The 22590-nt window shown below is 40.4% G+C and overlaps 1 protein-coding gene across 9 annotated transcripts in view; it reads right to left on the reverse strand.

Annotated features, from left to right (window-relative positions):
* Positions 1 to 22590, reverse strand: part of NR3C2 (nuclear receptor subfamily 3 group C member 2) — a 437470-nt gene that overhangs the window by 120026 nt on the left and 294854 nt on the right. For all 9 annotated transcript variants that reach the window (XM_006044233.4, XM_006044235.4, XM_044930658.2 and 6 more), the window contains exon 4: positions 17959 to 18075. In XM_006044233.4, coding sequence (XP_006044295.1) covers positions 17959 to 18075 — 117 coding nt within the window. The remainder of the gene's footprint in view (positions 1 to 17958; positions 18076 to 22590) is intronic.

The raw sequence follows: 22590 nt of genomic DNA on the forward strand, positions 1-22590 counted from the left end.
CTTAGCCTTCCTATGTTTGGTGCAAATGAGAGGCCTTTGTTAGGCCTGAAAAAGGGAGCTGAAAAAACCACCAAGAGGGAGTTGGCAGAAACTGTCCACAGCACTGAACCAGAAAGAGGAGTCAGGGTGGAGAAGTCACTGACCATGGGTGGGCACAGCAGAGCAGGTGGCAGGACGAGTCACACAGGACGATGCCCAGAAGTGGCTCAGAACCTTCCAAAGAGCAGGGGAGCCGGTAGCAGCAGAGAGGGATGCGTGTCGGGGGGAGTCGAGGCAAATCAGCATTGCGCACACTGCTTTATGAGGAGTCACAGGATCTCGTTACTTCTGAATTTCAAATAGCCTGAGGAGATGTAGATTTCTTTCTTTTTAAATAAGTCAAATATATTGAAAAAAATCGATCTACTGGAAAAGAAAGCCTGTTTGGGAACACAGCGGTTAGTGAGCCTTAGAGTAAATGAATCAAGTAAAGCTAAGCTCTTTTAACTTTTATTTTGAACCTGTTTTCAATTGCAATACAAGTCTTGCAATAAGAGTATTGCAATAAAGCTTTTATATCATATCCTGAGCCTGATAAGAACATTTCTTTAACCACAAAACAGCTGGAAAGCCAACAATAGTGCCATCACTAATATTATCTGAAAAAGTTTAATGATGTGGCCCAAACTAACTCTACCGAGTAAAGACAGGGACGTGGGTCAAGAGGTTACTTACTGTGAAGAACAAACGTTGGGCAGAGACTCTCCTGAGGGCTCAGAAGACACCAGATACACAGGGGTTCCCTTCTAACCCACTGCCCATAAGCGTGAGAGAAGACCACCATGGTGGGGCCTGAGAACTATGCATGCGGGGGATGAGCTGCCACCCAGCTTCCTTCTCTCCTCTCCTGCCTCTCCACAACGGATACAGATGTCTGCACACGTCGAGGGTGTGCCCAGGTGGGAGCACATAAGCAGAAGTGTGGCGACACGGGGTGGCATTTCTAAATTTGTTTCTTCTCTTGTAACAAATCATAAACCTTACCAGGGACCGCTCTTCCCCCCTCTATTTCCTTCCTGGGATTATTCCCACCTTCTCTTTCTTACCTCACTTATGTCTCCCCAGTATGGAAAGTCAGAATCACTGTTTCAGTAACTTTCTCTCTGGGGGTGGTGCGGGGGAGGGCTTCCCAGGTGGTGATAATGGTGAAGAATCTGCCTGCCTATGCCAGAGACACAAGAGACGAGGGTTCAATCCCTGGCTTGGGAAGATCTGCTGGAATAGGAAATGGCAACCCGCTTCAGTATTCTTGCCTGGAAAATTCCATGGACAGAGGAGCCTGGTGAGCTACAGTCGATGGGGTCACACACAACTGAGCAACTGAGCACACACACAACTCTCTGGGGATAAGGAACCTACCTTCATCTTTGAGTTCTGAACAATCTGCCCCAGGGATGTGCAGCATTTAAATGTGCAGCTTATCAAATATGTTTAAAGTTACTGCTTGGTAAGACATAAAACTAGTCAAGTTAGTGGACTAAAAGCTAACATGGCCCTTTGTAAGTTTTTTTTTTTTTTTTGCAAGAAAATTCAAATATACTAACTTAAGATATTTTTAGGGGCCTTCTCCTGGTGAGGAAATATTTACCAGATTTACTTGAGAAAAATAGAAATAACATTAAATAGGAAAAAAAAAATAAAGGGTTTAAAAAATGAAACCAATTGAAGGGTTTTCTTATCCTAAGAAAAATGCTCCCAATGTTATAGCAAGCTCTCGAATAGTCGTTCTCAGCTCCGGTGAGATGATGTGCACTGTCTAGAGTTTTATAAAGGAAAGATGTTGCCTCTGCTCCATCTAGATTTACCACATGAGAGTCTCCAGGCACAGGGCATGGCTGAGTGTGTTTACAACAAGGACTTGACGGGCTAGAGAGGGTGCAGAGAAAAGGGAACCCTCTTACACTGTTGGGGGGACTGTGCGTTGGTGCAGCCACTGTGGAAACAGTATGGAGTTTTCTCAAAAAATTAAAAACAGTTGCCATATGATCCAGCAATGCCATTCCTGGGATTGGGTCCATCTAAACCAAAACTCTAATTCAAAAAAATGCATGCACATTTATGTTCATAGCAGCACTGTCTACAGTAGTCAAGACATGGAAGCAACCTGAATATCTGACACAAGAATAGATGAAGGAGATGCGGTACACACACATACACATGCACACACACACACACACATATATACAATGGAATATTACTCTGCCATAAAGAGAATGAAATAATGCCATTTGTAGCAACATGGATAGACCTACAGATTATCATACTAAGTGAAATAAGTCAGAAAAAGACAAATACCATACAATATCACTTATACACAGAATCTAAAATATGGCACAAATGAACTTACCTCTAAAACAGAAACAGACTCATAGACACAGAAAATAGACTTGTGGTTGCCAAGGGGCAGGCGGTAGTTGGGGAGGGAAGGATCAAGACTTTGGGGTTAACAGACGCAAACTATTATATATAGAACAGAAAAACAACAAGGTCCTACTGGATAGCACAGGGAACTATACTCAGCGTGTGTGCTGTGTTCAGGTGCTTCAGTCGTGTCCAACTCTTTGTGATCCCCTGGACTGTAGCCCACCAGGCTCCTCTCTCCATGGGATTCTCCAGGCCAAGAATACTGCAGTGGGTTGTCATGCCCTCCTACAGGGTATCTTCCCGATCCAGGGATTGAACCCATATCTCTTATGTCTCCTGCACTGGCAGCTGGGTTCTTTACCACGAGTGCCACCTTAGCTTCCCAGGTAAAGAAGCCGCCTGCCAATGCAGGAGATGCAAGGGACACAGGTTCGATCTCTGGGTCAGGAAGATCCTCTGGGGAAGGGCATGGCAATCCACTCCAGTATTCTTGCCTGGAGAATCCCATGGACTGAGGGGCCTGGTGGGTTACAGCCCATAGGGTCATAAAGAGTTGGGTGTGACTGAGTGCGCGCGCACACGCACACACACACACACAAAGTATACTCAATCTCCTGTGACAAATCATAATGAAAAAGAATATGCAACAATGTATATATGTATATAACTGAATCACTTTGCTATACGGCAGAAACACAACACTGCAGATCAACTATACTTCAATAAAATAATTTTTAAAAAATAAAACAAAGACTTGAAGATGAGTTGGAGAGGCAGTGAGAACTGAGGAACAGCAGCCCCACAAGACAGCTAATTGTACAGTCCTCCTAATTCCCATCATTCTTACAAGTCACCTTTAGAAACTGGCCTAAAATTTCTCATCTGACTCAACTTTGTCTAAAAATATGAGTATTTACAAATGTAAAAGTGTTTTTACTTTATGGGATTTAAATTTTGGCTTTAAAAATGTAAAAACTGAGCTAATTAACATATGCAAATGTTTCTAAGTAATTAACATGAAACTCCTGTCACTTACATGGCAAATGAAGATGTAACTGTTGGAAGTTTCACTGGTGAATTAGTCTAATTTTAGAATGAAGAACGGCTTGCTCTAAGGATTGATAGACTAAGTAAACTGTGTTGAAAGAAATCTTCAATTATAAAAATTTTACAAAATTCCTCATCAAGGTGTCTCTCAGTTTCTCTGGTGGTACTGAAGTGAGTTTTGAAGCGTTTCCAGAGGCACAGAGAGGTGTTGGGGCGGGTCAAGAACTGAAAGGAGATGTCAGGAGGTCAGCTGGCACCAAATGGCTCCCAAGAGTCACAGCCTATCTTTACAGGTGTTTCTTAGCGTCTGTTACAAGAGATACATCAGTTCTTCAGCGCTCAGCTTTCTTCACAGTCCAACTCTCACATCCATACATGACCACTGGAAAAACCATAGCCTTGACTAGACGGACCTTTGTTGGCAAAGTAATGTCTCTGCTTTTTAATGTGTTATCTAGGTTGGTCATAACTTTCCTTCCAAGGAGTAAGCGTCTTTTAATTTCATGGCTGCAATCACCATCTGCAGTGATTTTGGAGCCCCCCAAAATAAACACTGTTTATTTTTTATTTATTCTGACACTGTTTCCACTGTTTCCCCATCTATTTCCCATGGGACTGGATGCCATGATCTTAGTTTTCTGAATGTTGAGCTTTAAGCCAACTTTTTCACTCTCCTCTTTCACTTTCATCAAGAGGCTTTTTAGTTCCTCTTCACTTTCTGCCATAAGGGTGGTGTCATCTACATATCTGAGGCTATTGATATTTCTCCTGGCAATCTTGGTTTCAGCTTGTGTTTCTTCCAGTCCAGCGTTTCTCATGATGTACTCTGCATATAAGTTAATTAAGCAAGATGACAATATACAACCTTGACATACTCCTTTTCCTATTTGGATTGCAAGGAGAACCAACCAGTCCATCCTAAAGGAGATCAGTCCTGGGGGTTCATTGGAAGGACTGATGCTAAAGCTGAAACTCCAGTACTTTGGCCACCTCATGCGAAGAGTTGACTCGTTGGAAAAGACTCTGATGCTGGGAGGGATTGGGGGCAGGAGGAGAAGGGGACGACAGAGGATGAGATGGCTGGATGACATCACTGACTTGATGGACATGAGTTTGGGTGAACTCTGGGAGTTGGTGATGGACAGGGAGGCCTGGCATGCTGCGATTCATGGGGTTGCAAAGAGTCGGACATGACTGAGCGACTGAACTGACTGACTGACAAGAGATGCAAAAGACAGACAAGGCACGCATTCCAAAGACACCAACCAGAACTGCCTCAATGATCCCCAGGCTAGAAATGATTTAAAAATCTCTTGTGTTTGTGCGTTCAGTCGTGTCTGATTGTTTGCAACCCCATGGACTGTAGCCTGCTATGCTCCCCTGTCCATAGGATTCTCCAGGCAAGAATACTGGAGTGGGTTGCCATTTCATTCCCCAGGGGATCTTCCAGACTCACGCATCAAACCTGCATCTCTTGCATCTCCTGCAGGCTGATTCTTTACCACTGGAGCTTCCTGGTAAGCCCTAAAAATCTCTAAGATGGCCAGAAACTTTAAGTCAAGTTGTCTTCAATTTTTGGTAAGAATGGGAAGGGTTGATTTTCATAGTCCTAGTTCAGAGCACCAACATCAAATGAAGAATGTTGTCTATGGATGGATGCTGAGGTCGGAATGGAGGTGGTCTGCAGGTAGGGAGAAGCGTGGGTCTTCTGATTTCACGATGCAGAACTGCTCCTTTCCAGATGACATCCCACACAAGCATCAGTTCGTGCCATAGGACCATTTGATCATTTCGATGCACACAGCATGCAACCAGGATAAATGCCCTCCTCTCCAAATATTGAGGGACAGAGTCAGAGAAAGGCATCCTGACATGCCACTACTTTAAGTGATAGATAGAAGTCAGGAGGCTGACACTACTCTACAGCAAGGAGAAAGATCTGATGCAGGCTATCATCAACACAGAGGGTGCTCTTAAGTACAGTGCTGTACATTTCTAATGTTTATCTGGCCCATAATAAGTTTCCTCTTTCTTAGAGATTAGCCCTTTCAAAAAAGGCCGGTGCCTGCCTTCACCTAGCTACACTGGCAACATCATGGGGGAACATATGGAATTTAGGAGGCATGCAATGGATATTTGCTGGATGAAGAATCAATGGATGGCTTCATCAGAGATGCACTTTGCTTTGGCCATGTAGCAAGCGGGATCTTAGTTCCCTGACCAGGGATCGAAGCTGTGCCCCGTGCACTGGGAGTATGGAGCCTTAACCACTGGAGCCAGGGAAGTCCCAGAGGTACACTTTTTGAATACTATGATCCCCTCCTATAATAGGCTAGATTAATTTTAATATAAAAAATAATTAAGTGATAGCAGAATAACTGCTTATCTGCATCACTATTAAACATACTTTACATCATTATGCTCTCAAAACAAATATTGTATAAAACCCTTGAAGGAGGAATACAGAACAATTATATTTTGGAGTTTCTTGTTTTCATGACCTAACTCAGCAACTGGCTTTACACTGTTGTTGACAGATCTCCTTTTCAAAATAATGAAGCACCACTTTCAGAAGAAACTTTTTATTAGCTCTGTTAGTTCAGGTTTTAAGAGTCTCTTCACCAAAATGTAAATCATTATTTTTTAATTAGCAAGTCTTGGCTCTTCTTCCACCTTCATTCCCCCAATTTAATACAAACAACTTTCCCTTTCCCTTATTAATCACTGTAATGATTATGTATTTTATGACTTGATAATAAAAATATTTTCAAAATCTGTTAGAATTGCATTAGCTGTTAAAAGGTATGCTATCTGTCCCAGAAAAATCATCATCTATGATATTAAATATCATACTTACTTATTCCTGAAGACTAGGGTTCTGATTTCTGTTTTTTAATTTATTGAAGTATAGTTGATTGACAGTGTTGTGTTAATTTCTGCTGTGTAACAGAGTGATTCAGTTATACACACATATATACATTCTTTTTCATGTTCTCTTCCTTTATGGTTTATCACAAGATATGAAGGATTGTTTTCTAATAGTTACATATTAAGCAGTTGAATGGCTTTCTGTATATCTTAGAGGTAAGAACAGAGACTTTACTGGAATATAGATAGGTGAAGAGGGGAGAAGAGGATATTTATCAAGAGTGAACAAGTTTCAGATCACTGGTCTCTAAGATTTTTCCAATGCAAGAAAAAAGACTAAGTTATATTCCCTAAAGTGCATACCTGTAAATTGAAAGTAAATGAAATAAATGATTGTAACTTTGAGAAATCAGAGCCTGTGAGGTTGATGATACCTACAGAATAGGTGGGACTTTACCTGGCATGATAGTTCAGCTCTTTCTAAGATGACTGAGTGCAGACAACCTATGACACTTGGTTTTAAGTGGATTGTCCCTCTTTCCAAATTACCTCTCCCATGAGCCCAGAGCTCACCCAAAATTCTACAGCCTGGCATTTAGGGGCATAGAATAGCTCAGATTTACAGAGGTATTCTATAAGACAATACCCATCTTACACATTGAATGATTAAAAAAAATTAAGATTTGTTTTATTTATGCTTTTTGTGTTATGTCTTGGTTTGTGTGTTTTCAAAAAAGCCATGTCAAAAAGTCTTAAACTCCAAAATAAGGCCCTAGCAGTTCTGTTCCAAGAAGCATACAAAGCTATTATTTCCTTTTGTCCATCAGATTTCTAAAAATGGACACTTTTTACTTCTAAACATACAGATAGCTCAGAATAAATTCAGGGTGTTGGAAAACGTGCTATGGTTTAAGAGATGCTCCACAATGAAGAGATCATTGTAATGGCTGGGAGTCTGTATGGCATTCACAATACTTGGATCGCTAGCTACACTTAACAGTTCCTTTTTGAAAAATGGGATCAAAAGGCTCCTTGTCACAGGTTGTCATGCTTTGGACCATAGCGACCTGTAACTGGCCATGCCGGGCTGGGTAAGGTGGGGCAGCAGAGTCAAAGGCAGCCATTTGTCTTCATCTCAACCCAGTGAGAAGCTCTGTTCCGCACGGTGACCAAGCAGTTGGCCGGGCCTTCTTTGGGGAATTTTGAATCCAGGATGCTCAGGTGACAATGACGCTGAGAGAGAGGAGGCAGAAAGTAGAAACAGGTGTAGTGAAATCAAAAGAAGCAAACGAGGGAGGGGGGGAGACAGCGTGGCAGAAAGAAGCTGGTAAAAAAAGGGAAAAAAATCAAAGAGAAAAAGCTCTAAAAACTGGAAACCTACTGTCTCCTAAATGACATCCTCATATTTCCCAAAGACTAAACGTGAAACTAGCAATATTTTTATAATAAAACTCCATCATCTGAGGTAACTCGAAAGAGCATTACAATAATATAAAACACCATGAACAAAACCTAAACAAAACAAAATCTCCACTATTTTACCAGAGAGTTAGGAAAACAACTGTGTATTACAGAAAATATGGGTGAGTGTGTGTAGACTGTAGGGCTGCTGCAGACCAGATTACAGAGACCTGCACCTCTGAGACGCTTCTCGGAAGGACAGTTCTGACTCAGCCCTATTGAAACCACAAATGTAAGATACCCTGGACCCCAAAGGTAGACAGGCTAAGCGCTGAGGCCCACTGGCCAGTTAAGCATGACTGGGATGATGACCTACCGGGACAGACTGCAAATGAAAAAAGGAAATGAAAGCAAAAATGGGCATCTGGGCTTCCCAAGTGGTACTAATGGTAGAGAAGCCACCTGCCAATGCAGGAGACACAAGAGACAAGGGCTAAGCTCCTGGGTTGGGGAGATACCCTGCAGAAGGACGTGGCAACCCATGCCAGTATTCTTGCTTGGAGAATCCCATGGACAGCGGGCTATAGTCCATGGAGTCTCAAGAGAGTCAGATGTGACGGAAGTGACTGAGCATGCATGTATACCCAGTGGAAGGTTTCCAACATCCCTGGATTTTATATTTAAAAAGACCCAAAATAAGCAACCTATTTGGGTAAGCTCAACAAGGCTGACGTGAGCATCTACAAGTATATATATTCTCAGGAGAGAAGAGCATTTACATTGAATGTCTGTATTGCTTCCATTCTAAGACACTATCCGTGACAAAATAAGACATCAATTCCCCCCTCCTTTTGCTTAGCTTTGATGTTTTTCTTTCCTTTAAAAAATTTTTTATTTTATATTGGATTTCCAATGTTGTGCTAGTTTCAAGTACACAGCAAAGTGATTTAGTTATACATAAGTCTATTCTTTTTCAGATTCCAATTTAATTAGAGTTTTGAAGGGAATTAATAAAAATTAAATGTACATATTGGTTACAAATTGTAACCACAACAGTTAAAAACCTACAAGAAAAAAAAATGCCTTAGATTTGAAGAAATATAGTAAACTCTGAAATGCTGCCTGTTTCAGAACTGATCCTAAACTCTCCTTTGGAAATTTCACAAGGTAAAAATACCAGTTGTTTAATTCAAGTTGTATTACTATGACAATAAATAAGGCTTAACTTATATATGAAGGTTCAGAATCCATACTTTCACTGATTTATAGAAATGTGTCATTTCCCGCTCCACTTTCCTGCTCAGAAGTCCCATGGAAATTCTTACTGTTTACAAGCAAGAGGAACAGAAAGGGGAAAAAAACCCAAGGAATGGTATTTCTTCATCAAACTCGGTACATTTGGGTTTTCTAAACTTCTACAGACTACTGCCTATCCGGCCTCAGGAGACCCTTAAAGATACAAAAATTGTTTTTCTTATTGGATTTCAGATATTAAACCTTCTCTCTCACTGGCATTGATCCTGTGATTTCTCTCCCCAGACCTCACTGTGTGTGAATTTTGCAGGTGACCAGATGAGCTAGTTGGAGGAAGCTGCTGGCAGATAAAGCCAATTTTCCTCAAGTAAAAAGATCTCTCTCTCAGGACTTCCCACGTCAGTCACGGCACTGTCATTCTTTGCTCTCTGGGTCTTTTGTTTTTCACTCATTTTCCCTTTCAGTTTTCAAAGCATTTCCCAGCCGAAGAATTACAGATGCCTCTAGGTATTTTTTTTTTCCCTCTCTCCTTTTTACCTCCCTCCTGATTGTCCCTCTGTACGTCAAATTCTTTACCTCTTCTGCTCAGTAGCACAATTAATCTTGTTTCCCTCCTTTCTAGTTCAAAATTGTGAATGCTATTTTTAAAACATTTTATTGCAGAACATGTTCATCAGGATTGATAAACTAGAAAAGAGGCAAGAAAAACCTTATCTGTCACTTTACTTTACAAATATAAGCACTTTTCGTATCCTTCCATTTCTTCCTAGTCTCCTGACTCATGCAAATCTTTTCCTATAGAGCTGTAATCACATAATAGGAACCTAAATCATTTTGCATACTCATTTTTCATTATTACTTTTGTGCAGAAAGTATTCTATTTTGTTATGAATTTTCATAACCATAATTTTATTGCCTGATTAATATTGCATTACGTAGATGGATTTTAATTTAAATATTTTCCTCTCTCTCTGGTTCCATTCTCATCAGGAATATAAGACTATCTGTTTCTTTGAATAGTTTCCAGAATTAACCTCATGTCTCCCTTTCTCACCTAGCTGCTTTCTTTCCAGCCTTCAAAAAAGCAACCATGAGATCTGCTGTTGCTACTGCTCCCTGTGTCTGAGGGTCTTTTCTCTTTTCACATGACATGCTCCATTCCAAGAGGAAAAGGTGGACCTGAGACAGCAACCCTTTAAAGGCTCCTGCTCAACCAAGTAAAATGATGGATGCAGGGAGCCTTGGAAGTAAATTGAAAACAGAAATGGGACTATTCCATGATCTGTGAAATTTACATTTTTAAAGCTCCAGGAAGCAAGATTTGAATATTTTAGAGTCTTCATTAAAGGAATATGAAACTGGGCTTTAGCATAGATGATGAAAAATGAATCAGGGTGGTGGCTTGAAAAAGAGGAAAGACAACTGCATTAGAATCCTTAGGTTGCATTTCTCAGGTCTCTGATGATATCATCTTAGATTCCAAGTTCCTCATCTGTGAGTGGAGGACCGGGACAGGAAAACCTCCAAGATCCTATCTTCTACAGCCAGAGTACAGTCAAGTTAGAAACACCCAAAGGATTCATTCCTGGTCTGAGGGCCACGGAGCCTTAATGCCGTGCTTTATATATTTTAGGGGCAGCTCAAAAACACATACATAAATCATCCTCTTTAGATCACTAGCAGTAAAAGCAAAGTGATGGATTTCTTAGGAGGAGTCTATGCAAAATAGTAATTTCTCATGGAACCAGAACCACACCTTTTTTAGATCTACTCTTAGGGGTTATAGAAGAGTGTGTGGCCCAGCGTGGGGGCAGAAAAACGGTTATTTTCCTTTCCATGTCTCTGGTGATATTCTTGCATCTTCTGTTCTATTCTCCTTTGCATGCCGCGTAAACATCAGCAGGATTTTTTTTTTAAAGAAGGTATTTGGTTTTGGTTTTATTTTTTTGAAGAGTTAATTAAGCAATTATTTTATCCATAACCCCAAAACTTATTCAGAGGAGGAGAGCAAAACAATTAGATATAATATAATGTTATTGGTTATACATCAGCAGGATTTTAAAGAAAAGGGATAGAGCTTGTAATAAGAGGAAGGAAGTGGATCCAGAGAAAGGGGAAGAGGCACATTTAATGGCTTTGGTTTCTGATAAATATAAACCTACTCTTTCCTCCTCCTTCCTTCCACTTTCTAACAGAGAGGCTGTTTGGGGACATGGTTAGGATTATACGCTAACCAGTGGATAGGATACAGGAAAAAGAAATTCTGAGATATTTTGAACTGTCAATGTCTTTAGAAGTGTGTTAGAAAGTGTTAGTCGCTCAATCGTGTCCGACTCTTTGCGACCCCATCAACTGTAGCCCACCAGCCTCCTCTGTCCATGGAATTCTCTAGGCAAGAGTACTGGAGTGGGTAGCCACGCCCTTCCCCAGGGGATCTTTCTGACCCAGGAATAGAACCCCGGTCTTCTGCATTGCAAGCAGATTCTTTACCATCTGAGCCACAGGGAAGCCCTGTCTTTAGAAGGGGAATGACAAATTTTGTTCCTGAGGTCAAGATCATCTACTAAAGAAAATGTCTTCCAAGTATTATATGAGGTTGCACCTGCCTTTTCTCCCAAGAGAGGTAACAGGAAAGAAGGGTGAATAAAGAGAGACCCAGCAGGCCTGCTCTGCTAGGAAAACAGGGGTGGGATTGGTACATGTATAATAGGTTTTTATTTAATTCACATATTTCATTTAAAAAACTGCTTCATACTAAAAGATTAAACTTTTTAATCTATTTTATTATTTATCTATTAAACTTTTTAATCTATTTATCTATTTAATACTATTTTATAGTATTATCTCTTTTAAAATAATTGTTTGCATTTCTTTTTGCCCACATTGAAACAGAAAGCAAGGCTTCTAAATAAGTAATAAAAGAAAAACGACAATGTATGTTACATCGACTGGATAATTAATACAAGTTAATTATTTAACCCAGGAACCAGAAGGAGTTATATTATAACTTGAACCTAAAGAAAGTACTACTGTTATGAATATTAATTTCCACTCTACCTATTTTCGACTCACGACTTTCAATGACCTCAGGATTCAAGGTAGCTTTTTCTCTAGGAAAATGTTTTACCGAAATCCATAAAACCTATCCTGCATACACAGAGAAACCAACAACAAAGTTAGGTGAACCTGAACTGTGTACTGGGCCAAGCCTCACTCAGAGACCATCATGGACACAAGTGAGGAGCCTGCTGCCACAGCTGCCATTAACAGATAGGCAGGCCTATTTTTAAATGTCAGTCTATAAACAGTGGACCCGTGTCATGCAGAAGAGTGACGCTGGGGATGAGCTTTTGTGCCAGGAATGGAGATTTCAGTTCTGGCGCTGCCACTCCCTGGGCTGGGGCCTTGGGCCAGCTCTTCAACTTCTGTGAACCTCCATGAACTCACTTCTTAGGAAGTCCAAAAAGGAGGGGAGATGTGTATACATATGGCGGATTCATTTTGTACTGTAAAAACTAACTCGACATTGTAAAGCAACTATACTGCAATGGAAATTGATTTAAAAATAAAATGGGCAGATTAATAGTATGATCACACAACGTTATGTGAGGTTTGACACATATATAGGGCTTAGAAGAATGCTCACAATACAGAACCCTTAAAAGGGCCAGTTAATCATGCATTCCCTCAACAAACAACTACTGAACACCTACTTCGTGCCAGGCACTGTTCTAGTCACTGGCGATAAAGCAATGGACAAAACAGACCAAAATTCTCCTTCTGATGGAACATGTATTCTAGCAGGAACTATCCCACACTTAAGTAGTTTACAATTATTTACTACTACTGGCAAACCACTGGATTCCAATGCCACCCAGGGGATAATTAGCAAAGTTTGGAAATGTTTATGGTTGTCACACTGAGGGAGCAGGGACAGCTGGACTGGCACCTAATAGGTAGTGATGAAGGATACTGATAAACATCCTACAGCACACAGATGGGCCCCACAACAAAGATCTGTGATGTGCTGTGCTAAGTCACTCAGTTGTGTCCAACTCTTTGCAACCCCATGGACTGTAGCCTGCTAGGCTCCTCTGTCCCTGGGAATTCTCCAGGCAAGAATACTGGAGTGGGCTGCCATGTCCTCCTCCAGGGGATCTTCCCAACCCAGGGATGGAACCCGGGTCCCCTGCACTGAAAGCAAATTCTTTACCACCTGAGCCACCAAGGAAGCCCAAGAATACTGGAGTGGGTAGCCTATCCCTTCTTCAGGGGGTCTTCTCAACCCAGGAATCCAACCGGGGTCTCCTGCATTGCAGGTGGAGGTATCAGGGAAGCCCAACAAAGATCTATCTGGCCTCAAATGTCAAGAGTAGAGATTCAGAAACTCTGTTCTAGAGGTTATGTACGGACTCAGTTAATTCTTAACACAGCCCTATAAGACATGGATTATAAGTATCACTATTTCATAGCATTTTATGGTAACCAATGGTAATGGTATTTTTTAAAAGACTTTTTTGATGTGGACCATTTTTAAAGTCTTTATTGAGTTTGTTACAATACTGCTTCAGTTTTATATTTTGTTTTTTTGGCCCCAAGGCATATAGGATCTTAGCTCCCCAACCAGGGATCTAACCTGCACACCCAGCATTGGAAGGCGAAGTTTAAACCACTGGACCACCAGGGAAGTCCCAGTAATGGTACTTTATATAAAGTGTGATGATACAGTATTTATACTAAAGTGTGTGTGTGTGTGTGTACACACACACACGTAGCGCATGCTAAATCACTTCAGTTGTGTCTGACTCACTTTGCAACCCTATGGACTACATAGCCTGCCAGGCTCCTCTGTCCATGGGATTCTCCAGACAAGAATACTGGAGAGGGTTTCCATGCCCTCCTCCAGGGAATCTTCCAGACCCAGGGATTGACCTGCATCTCTTATGTCTCCTGCATCAGCAGGAGGGTTCTTTACCCCTAGCGCCACCTGGGAAGCCCCATATGCATACATATATAGAATATGTAAATAATAATATATAAGATTTATATAGTTATACAAAAATTACATAGGGATACACATACTTCAGCAGTGTGTGCACTTAAAACTCATTTTCTGACCCATAGCTGTACCCTGGTGCCACTTAGATTTTAAGTTGCTGATATCTTGCCAGATTTTCGCTCACAGGCTTCAGAAGGTGATCTTTTGCACCACATTTGCATTGATTGGGATGTCAGACAAGAGAGAAGAAACTCAGACCAGGAGTCCAGAGATCCAAGATGTATCTTCGTTTCACTGGCTGTGGCGTCTTGGGGCATGTTTCTTAATTCCCCTGGACATCACCGACACGTGGGGCAGTCACGTCCCTCAGATCATGCGTGAAAAGTACTATGGAACGTGCAGTGAGTGATCACTCCAGAGACATGTACTGAGTGGTCACTCTACACTGACTTATTTACTTCTCACTACAGCCTGGGAGGTAGGTATGCTGATCAAGGAGAGTTGAAGGAAACAGGGGCATGGAAAGGTGGCAGCCTGCCTTTGAGGTTACAGGCCAGGAAGTGGCAGATCAAGGGGTCTCACCGTGCACTGTGGCTCCAGAGCCTACCCTCTGGACCAGCATGGGCTGCTCTGACTGAGGTCAGGACACCCAGGAGGCTCTCACAGGAGCAGTTCTGGTTGGCCACAGCTCATCCTCCTCTTGATTCCCAAGGGTTGCTCTGCTCTACGTGTAGCCACGTTCCTCCCCAGGCCTAACTCGTCAGCCAGTTGGTTCATTCATCAGAGAATGAAGTCTCTTTGTCTTTTATTTACTGGAATATAATTGCTTTACAATGTTGTATTGATATCCTGTACAGTGGAGTGAATCAGCTATATGTATCCATATGTCCCCTCCCTCCTGAGCCTCCCGTCCACCGTCCTTGCCATCCTACCCATCTGTGTCATCACAGAGCACTGAGTTGAGCTTCCTGTGCTATACAACATGTTCCCACTAGCTACCTATTTCGTACACAATAGTATATATGTTATTGTTGTTCAGTCGCCCAGTTGTGTCCGACTCTTGCGATCCCATGGACTATAGCACGCCAGGCTGCCCTCTCTCTCACCATCTCCCAAAGTTTGCTCAAGTTCATGTCCATTGCATCGGTAATGCCATCCAGCCATCTCATCCTCTGATGCCCTCTTCTTCTTCTGTCCTTAATCTTTCACAGCACCCGGGACTTTTCCAATGAGTCAACTGTTTGCATCACGTGACCAAAATACTGGAGCTTCAGCTTCAGCATCAGTCTTTCCAATGAGTATTCAGGGTTGATTTCTTTTAAGATTGACTGGTTTGATCTTGCAGTCCAAGGGACTCTCAGGAGTCTTCTCCAGCACCACAGTTCGAAGGCATCAATTCTTTGGCGCTCTGCCTTCTTTATGGTCCAGCTCTCAGAAACATACATGACCACTGGGAAGACCATAGCCTTGACTATATGGACCTTGACTATATGGAGATCATGTATATAGGTCAATCCTAATCTCCCAATTTGTCCCACCCTCCCCTTTCCCCTGTGTCCACACGTCTGTTATTCATATCTGCATCTCTATTCCTGCCCTGCAAATAGGTTCATCTGTACCAAAAAGACATAAGTACTCTGACGTTCACTGCAGCACTATTAAAGCCAGGACATGGAAGCAAGTTAAATGTCCATCAACAGATGAATGGATAAAAAAGACTTGGTACATATTTATAATAGGATATTACTCAGCCACAAAAAGGAATGAAATTGGGTCATTTGTTGTGATGTGGATGGACCTAGAGTCTGTCATATAGAGAGAAGTCAGAAGGAGAAAAACAAATATCATATACTAACGCTTATCTACGGAATCTAGAAAAATGTGCTTCTTTTTTGGATTACTTTAAGTAGGTAACTGGAATACACAAAAGACACATTAATCCAATGCAAAATTCAAAAGCGCAGAAGAATAGACAGTGACAATTTTCCTTCCTATCCTTGTCTCCCAGCTATCTGCTCCTTTCTACTAAGCTAACCACCATTTCTGGCTTCTTGTATATCATTCCAGAAATGTAGTATACAATATATATGTATTCTTTTTTGAAAGCAGATATACTACGTGTAATATACAAATCATACTATTTTGCAACCTGATTTTTTCACTCGAGTAGTTTTGATAATCAGTCCATATAGAGCTCCCTTTATTGTTATTAGTGTCTGAAGAGTATTCTGAAATTTATTTAATCAATTTTGAACAGATAAATAGTTAGTGTATGCCTGAAATTTAACAAGGCTACGCTGGACATATTATGCATATCACTTCTTACATTGCCAGAACATACTTAGGATAAATTCCTAAAAGTGGAATTGGTGAGTCAAAGGATATGTGACTTTTTAACATTTAATTGAAATAGCTAAATTGCTCTCCATAGGGGTTATATAAATTTCTACTTCCACCTAAAATGCACGAGATTAACATTTATTTTCACTTTTATTTCTATACTCAAACAATATATTAGAAAAATGTTTTCTCTTTGCCATTTGTAAGAAATTATATCTCACATTTTAAATTTACATTTCTCTTACTGGGTTTAGATTGAGAATCTTTTCATGTGTTTCAAGAACCAACTGCATTTCTTTTATTATTCTTTTACCTATGAATATTTTATTCATATTCTTATTCAGCCTCATTTTTCTAATGAGTTGGTTTCTTTATCTTATGAAATTACAGAAGTGCTTTATCTACGTGAGAAATAAACCCTTTGTCTATAAGCTGCAAGTATTTCCCCCCAGTTTTTTTTATTTGTCTTTGTGATGACATTTGGTTTATAAGTAGGGTTTATTTTCTCAATTCTTTTCTCTTATAGCTTCTGGGTTTATTTCATAATTAAAAAGTATAAAATAATATTCCACTTGCAGAATATTAAAAAAAATCCTTTAGTACTTCTGTGTTATATTTCAAAGTTTAAATCTTTGAAAGAGCAGAATTTATCTTGGAGGATCATAAGAATTCGGATTTAACTTTCTTGTTTCCTAGTTGTCACAATAATTCCTATCAACTAATCTATCCTTTCCCCACTGATCTGAAATGCCAACTTTATTATAAACAAACTTCTCACATTATTTGAATTCATTGCTTGACTTTCTGCTGATCTGACAATCAATAAACAAATACATGGAACATTTTAATTTCTGTAGCTGTCACATGCTTTACTATGGGGCAGAGCTAGTTGTCCTCATTATATACCCCATTTCCAGAATTTTGCTGGCTGTTCTTTAAGAACTTAGAATCACCAAGTGGTATTTTTGTTAGACTTCTGTTATATTCATAAATTAACTTAGAGGAAACTGACACCTTCAGGATGTTGACTCTTCCCATCCATGGATGTTGTATACTTCTGTGCTACAAGTCTTTACCTCCTCCACTCTTTTGCTGAACTTCTAGAACATTAAACATTTTTTTCATACAGGCCTTCTTTTACTACATTTACTCCTAGAGTTAGCAATATATTCCTATCTGGCTAACGGCAGCACAAATAGGTCTTATTTCTAAACACACATGGTAATGAAAACTATTAGCTACAGTTTTGTACAAAATGTCATTCATTTTTGTTTTGGCTTTGTTTATGCACCCAGTTCTTGAAATCTCAGCAAACTCAAGAGTTGATGTATACCTGTGGCGGATTCATTTTGATGTTTGGCAAAACTAATTCAATTATGTAAAGTTTAAAAATAAAATAAAATTAAAAAATAAAAGAAAGAAAAGAAAACTTCACTATGACCATAGCCACATAACAGACTTGTTTTTAACTCTTTCTAAGAAATATTTTTCTCCTAAAATGTTTTAGCATGAATATAGAACTTACTAGATTTTTAAAAATCTTTGCTTCACGTTAGCTTCACCTTCAATTTTGGGAGTACATAGAGTCTAGTAGTGTTACATTGCATATTAACAGTTCTTATTAAACTAATACCCACAGACCTTACCTCCTAAATTCATTCCAGCTTGAAGACACTTCTGAAGTCTGCACGCAGGACAATTCTTCCGCCGAATCTTATCAATTATGCAGTCATTTCTTCCCGCACACAAATAGTTGTGTTGCCCTGAATAAAATAATAAAGAGTAATTGTTAAAATAAAGACTACAATATTAATATAAAATACTAATATGTATAATCAGGTAATGAAACATCCTCTTTCCTGCCTTAAAATGTCTTTGTCAAAAAAAGTAGAAGAGAAACATGATCTGCAAATACTACAGGCACAGGAATGGTCAGCTGAATACAGGTGAGACTTCAGGTTGCAGATGATAAGCTTAAAACTATGTTTACTTCCAACAGGTTTCCAAAGAAATAGAGCTGCACTCCCCACTGTTTGACTTTATTGGCATGCTTCCTTTCAGGAAATGGTGCACATTTCATCCAGACATCACCCAGCACCAAACTAAACAAAGGCCTTGCTTCAGCTTTTTTAAAAAGTGTACTTTATTGAAGTATAGTTGATTTACAATGTTGTGTTAGTTTTAAGTGTACAGCAAAGTGATTCAGCTATAAATCTATATACATTCTTGTCCCCGTCTTTTCCATTATGGTTTATCGCCGGATACCAAATATAGCTCTCTGTGCCATGCAGCAGACCTTGTTGTTCATCCTTCCTACATAGACCAGTTTACATTTGCTCAGCCCAAACTCCCAGCTGCTGCTGCTGTTTCAGCTGCTCTGCCTGATCCCATTTATACATGTCATTCCAACGGGAAGACTTTCAAATCATTTAACTAGAAATGCAGAACAATTTCATTTTGCAAGTCAAACTGGCACCAAAATAATTCAGATGTGGAATATGCTTAGAGGGTGGCATCTACTGGAAAAATGCTAAACTGTACCCTAGCTCTATTATTCATTTACATATCCAAATTAATATACCATATTAACTGAACCTCCACTAGAGATCAGCTCTGTTAGAGGCAGCAATGCAAAAGACCCAAGTTTCCACTCTTATGACCTTTTAATGAAGGAAAGAGAGTCAACAGACAAAGTAATTGGGGACAATGGTCTGCTGCTGGACAGTAACAGGTGCTCAGGAGAAAAACGAGGGCATAGAACGCGGTGGAGGTGAGGAGGGTGTTGACATTTTAGAAAGAATGGAGGGAAAACCCCACTGGAAAGCAACTTTAAAATAAAGGTCTAAAGCAAAGGAAGGTGCTACCTGTGTGGACATCTTGGGGAGAAAATACAGTAGGGTGGAGGGAAAAGCAAACGAGGGTTGACAGGGGTGCGAGGGCACCTGGCAGGTTTAAGGAACAGCCAAGTGTGAAAGTGGACAGAGTCAGTGAACATTACGAGGGGATGAGGAAAAAGAGCTAACCTCAGTCAGCCCATGTAAGGCCTTATCAATCATGTTCAAGACGTCGACTCAATGAGATGGGAAACCACGGGTTTCCAGGGCTTTGAGATGAGATGAGACTTGATGTGACTCATGTTTAATAGGACTGTTTTGGCCACTGTGTAAGAAGCCGACTGAAGTGGACTGAGCACAGGATCAGAGGGAATGGGTAGCAGGCTGTCCCTGTACTTCAGGGGAAGATGATGGGGGAGTAGCGATGAGAAGTGCTCAGGTCCAAGCTACACTCTGAAGGCAGGGCTGCTGGAATCTGCTGAGAGGTCTGAGAACAAGAGGATCTAAAGAGGCAGTAAGACTCTTGGGCTGAACAAACAGAAAAATGGAACTGCTGTAAATTCAAATGAGGCAGACAGTAAAGAGCCATGGCTTAGGGGGAATTACTCTGGCTTGGTCTTGGACATGCTAAGAGGTATGTCAATGGAAGTATGGGGCGGGGTAGGGGACAGTTAGATACAGAGACCTGGAGCTCAGGAGCGGCCTGGGATGCAGATGTAATCAGCTTGTGGTCATTATTTTAAGCCATGAGACTGGATGAGATCATATGGAGACTGTAAAGGGAAGAGGTGTGAGGACTGAGTCATGGGTCTCTGAAAACATGCAGACTAAGCAAACGGAGTCTCAGTGATAACTGTGAAGCAGGAAACAGGTTCCAAAACCCCTTCTTCAACCCAGTACCATCACATTCCCTTGGTTGATAATTACTAAGTAAATTACAGGAAGTACTCAATAAATATAATGTGTATTGCTAATGGTATTAAAATAATTTAATCTAGAGCTCATTCTCGGTAACATTATGGTAAATTTTAGTAATGACGATCACAATAAAAGAACAGTAATAGAATAGGGAAATCTATCAAAGGGAAGAAATGAAACTCCATCATTACAATAATCTAATGACTTCTTAAAAAACTGAAAGGCTCTTAGTCACTATAGGTAGGTGTAGATAATTACAAAAAGGCAATCAATACCCACAGGAAAGACTAGAACCAATTAATATAACATTTCACAATGCTGCACACTATCTTAAGAAGTTACCATAAAAATAAAATTTTAAGGCCTATTATAGCACTATTTTATTTGTCGTATAACAACCCTACGACATAGGTAAGGCAGTTATTACTGCTATTGTTCACAAGAAGAAACTCATACTAGAACTGATCAGGTGACCTCCCCAAAAGGTGGAATTGGAAGCAGAATTCGGGCAATGCTGCTGTGTCTCAAGGTCAGAGTCTTTTCTAAATGCCGATTTTGAAATATAATTTACTGGTGGCCCAACAGGATGCTGAATGCTCTTTGGAAAGAATAAGCAAAGGAACATTATTTGAATGAGGCATACTTTATTTTGTCACCCAGTATTTTCACTGGCAATCAGCATTATGTGCCTTTTTTCGTGGTGTGAAATTAAAGACAAACTCAGAAATTTCACCTCTAATGTACATTGAATTGAATAAACTTCAATGCCCCCAAAAATAACTAAATGTAACTTTGGTTTCAATTCAACAGTTATTTATTGGGAACCTATTACGTGTGCAAGGCCATAAAACATTTGCATAACGGGCTGGGGTGGTCTATGGTTCCTTCCATTTCTGAGAATCCATGATAAAATATGACAAAGTGTCTTAGCGGTAAGCATACAATAATGCATAAGAAATGCCCACTGTCCAACACACACACTAGAAAACTTCCCTTTCTGGGTGTTCAAAAACAGACTTCTAAGAGTTAGGATTGTACTACGGGGATTTCTTTTTAATGAACACCTTTTAAAAATTCATGTTACTGTAAGAGCTGCAAAAAATGTCCTTCCACATACACTGAATTATTGTATCTGGTTTCTACCAGTTAGTAGAAACCAGCAATTGGTCACAATCACCAATCCATCTTCCATCCAAACAGGATGGGAGAGTTCAAAGGCCAGCTGTGGGGATGCCATACTAGTTTTATCTGTCATTTGTGTTTTTAAATCTGTAAACATGAAAGATTTGAATCACACCTACACAAATAGGCAATATGTATCCCGTCCAGTAATCTATATTGATAAAATAAACAACCAAAAAACCACAATGAAAATAAGAGGATGCATTTAGAAGACTTAAAAAACTTTTGATCATGTCTTTAAAAAAAACACTGTGCTCTCCGGGTATAAAAATAGCTAATCCAGAATAAGTCATAACCCAGGCTTTCGAAGGTAAGTAATTTTCTACTACAATGTTAACATGGGCTGGACAGTAGAGGCTTTGAATGACAAGTTAAGAAACTCATTTTATTCAGCAGGTGATGAGATTCTTGCTTACAGGATGTGAAGTCCACAGGTGTATTTTACAAATATTAATCTGAAGGTTATGTCTTAAGGAGGTAGAACAGAAGTAGCAGACACTACCACTTTCAACTGGAGGTTCTCTGAGATGGCCTCTGTGCAAGTTAATAGCTCTATTTGAGTCAGAATATATAGCCACAGGAATAATCCTATAGATAAAAAATGTTAGTGGTAAAGGAAACAAAGATTTCTCATTCCACTTATATGTCCATTAGGGGGAGAATTTCAGTTTTAGTAGTAGAATATCTTGAATCAGATAAACCTCCTATAGAGGACAATTATAACTGTCCACAAAAGGGGAGAAAAAAGATGTGAAGGCCCTGGGGAGCAACCAAAAGCAAGCAGAAGCTGGAAGAAGACTGTCTGTAGAACAAAGAGAACACCATAGACTGACTCATGTTTGAATGGATTTTCTTCCTGAGGGTCTTGGACTCTCAGGTCCTTCAGGGGAGGCTGAATGGAAACCAAGCAAAATCCTAAGTCCTAATTGCCAGAGAAGGCAGAGAACAGGCTTTGGGATGTTGTAAATGTGTGCATGCTTGCTCAGTCGCTTCAGTCAAGTTTGACTGTGACCTATGGACTGTAGCCTGCCAGGCTCCTCTGTCCATGGGATTCTCCAGGCAAGAATACTGGAGTGGGTTGCCATTCCCTCCTCCACGGATCTTCTTGACCCAGGGATCAAACCCACATCTCCTGCGTCTCCTGAATTATAGGCAGACTCTATACTGCTGAGTCACCAGGGAAGCCCTTTTGGGACTGTAGGAACAGCCCGAAACTGACAAGGGCTTGCCAGGTGGCTCAGTGGTGAAGAATCTGCTTGCCAAGAAGGAGACGTGGGTTCGATCCCTGGGTCGGGAAGATCCCCTGGAGAAGGAAATGGCAACCCACTCTAGTATTCTTGCTTG

Source organism: Bubalus bubalis, chromosome 17 (genome assembly GCF_019923935.1).
Source record: "Bubalus bubalis isolate 160015118507 breed Murrah chromosome 17, NDDB_SH_1, whole genome shotgun sequence".
Taxonomy (NCBI): Eukaryota; Metazoa; Chordata; class Mammalia; order Artiodactyla; family Bovidae; genus Bubalus; species Bubalus bubalis.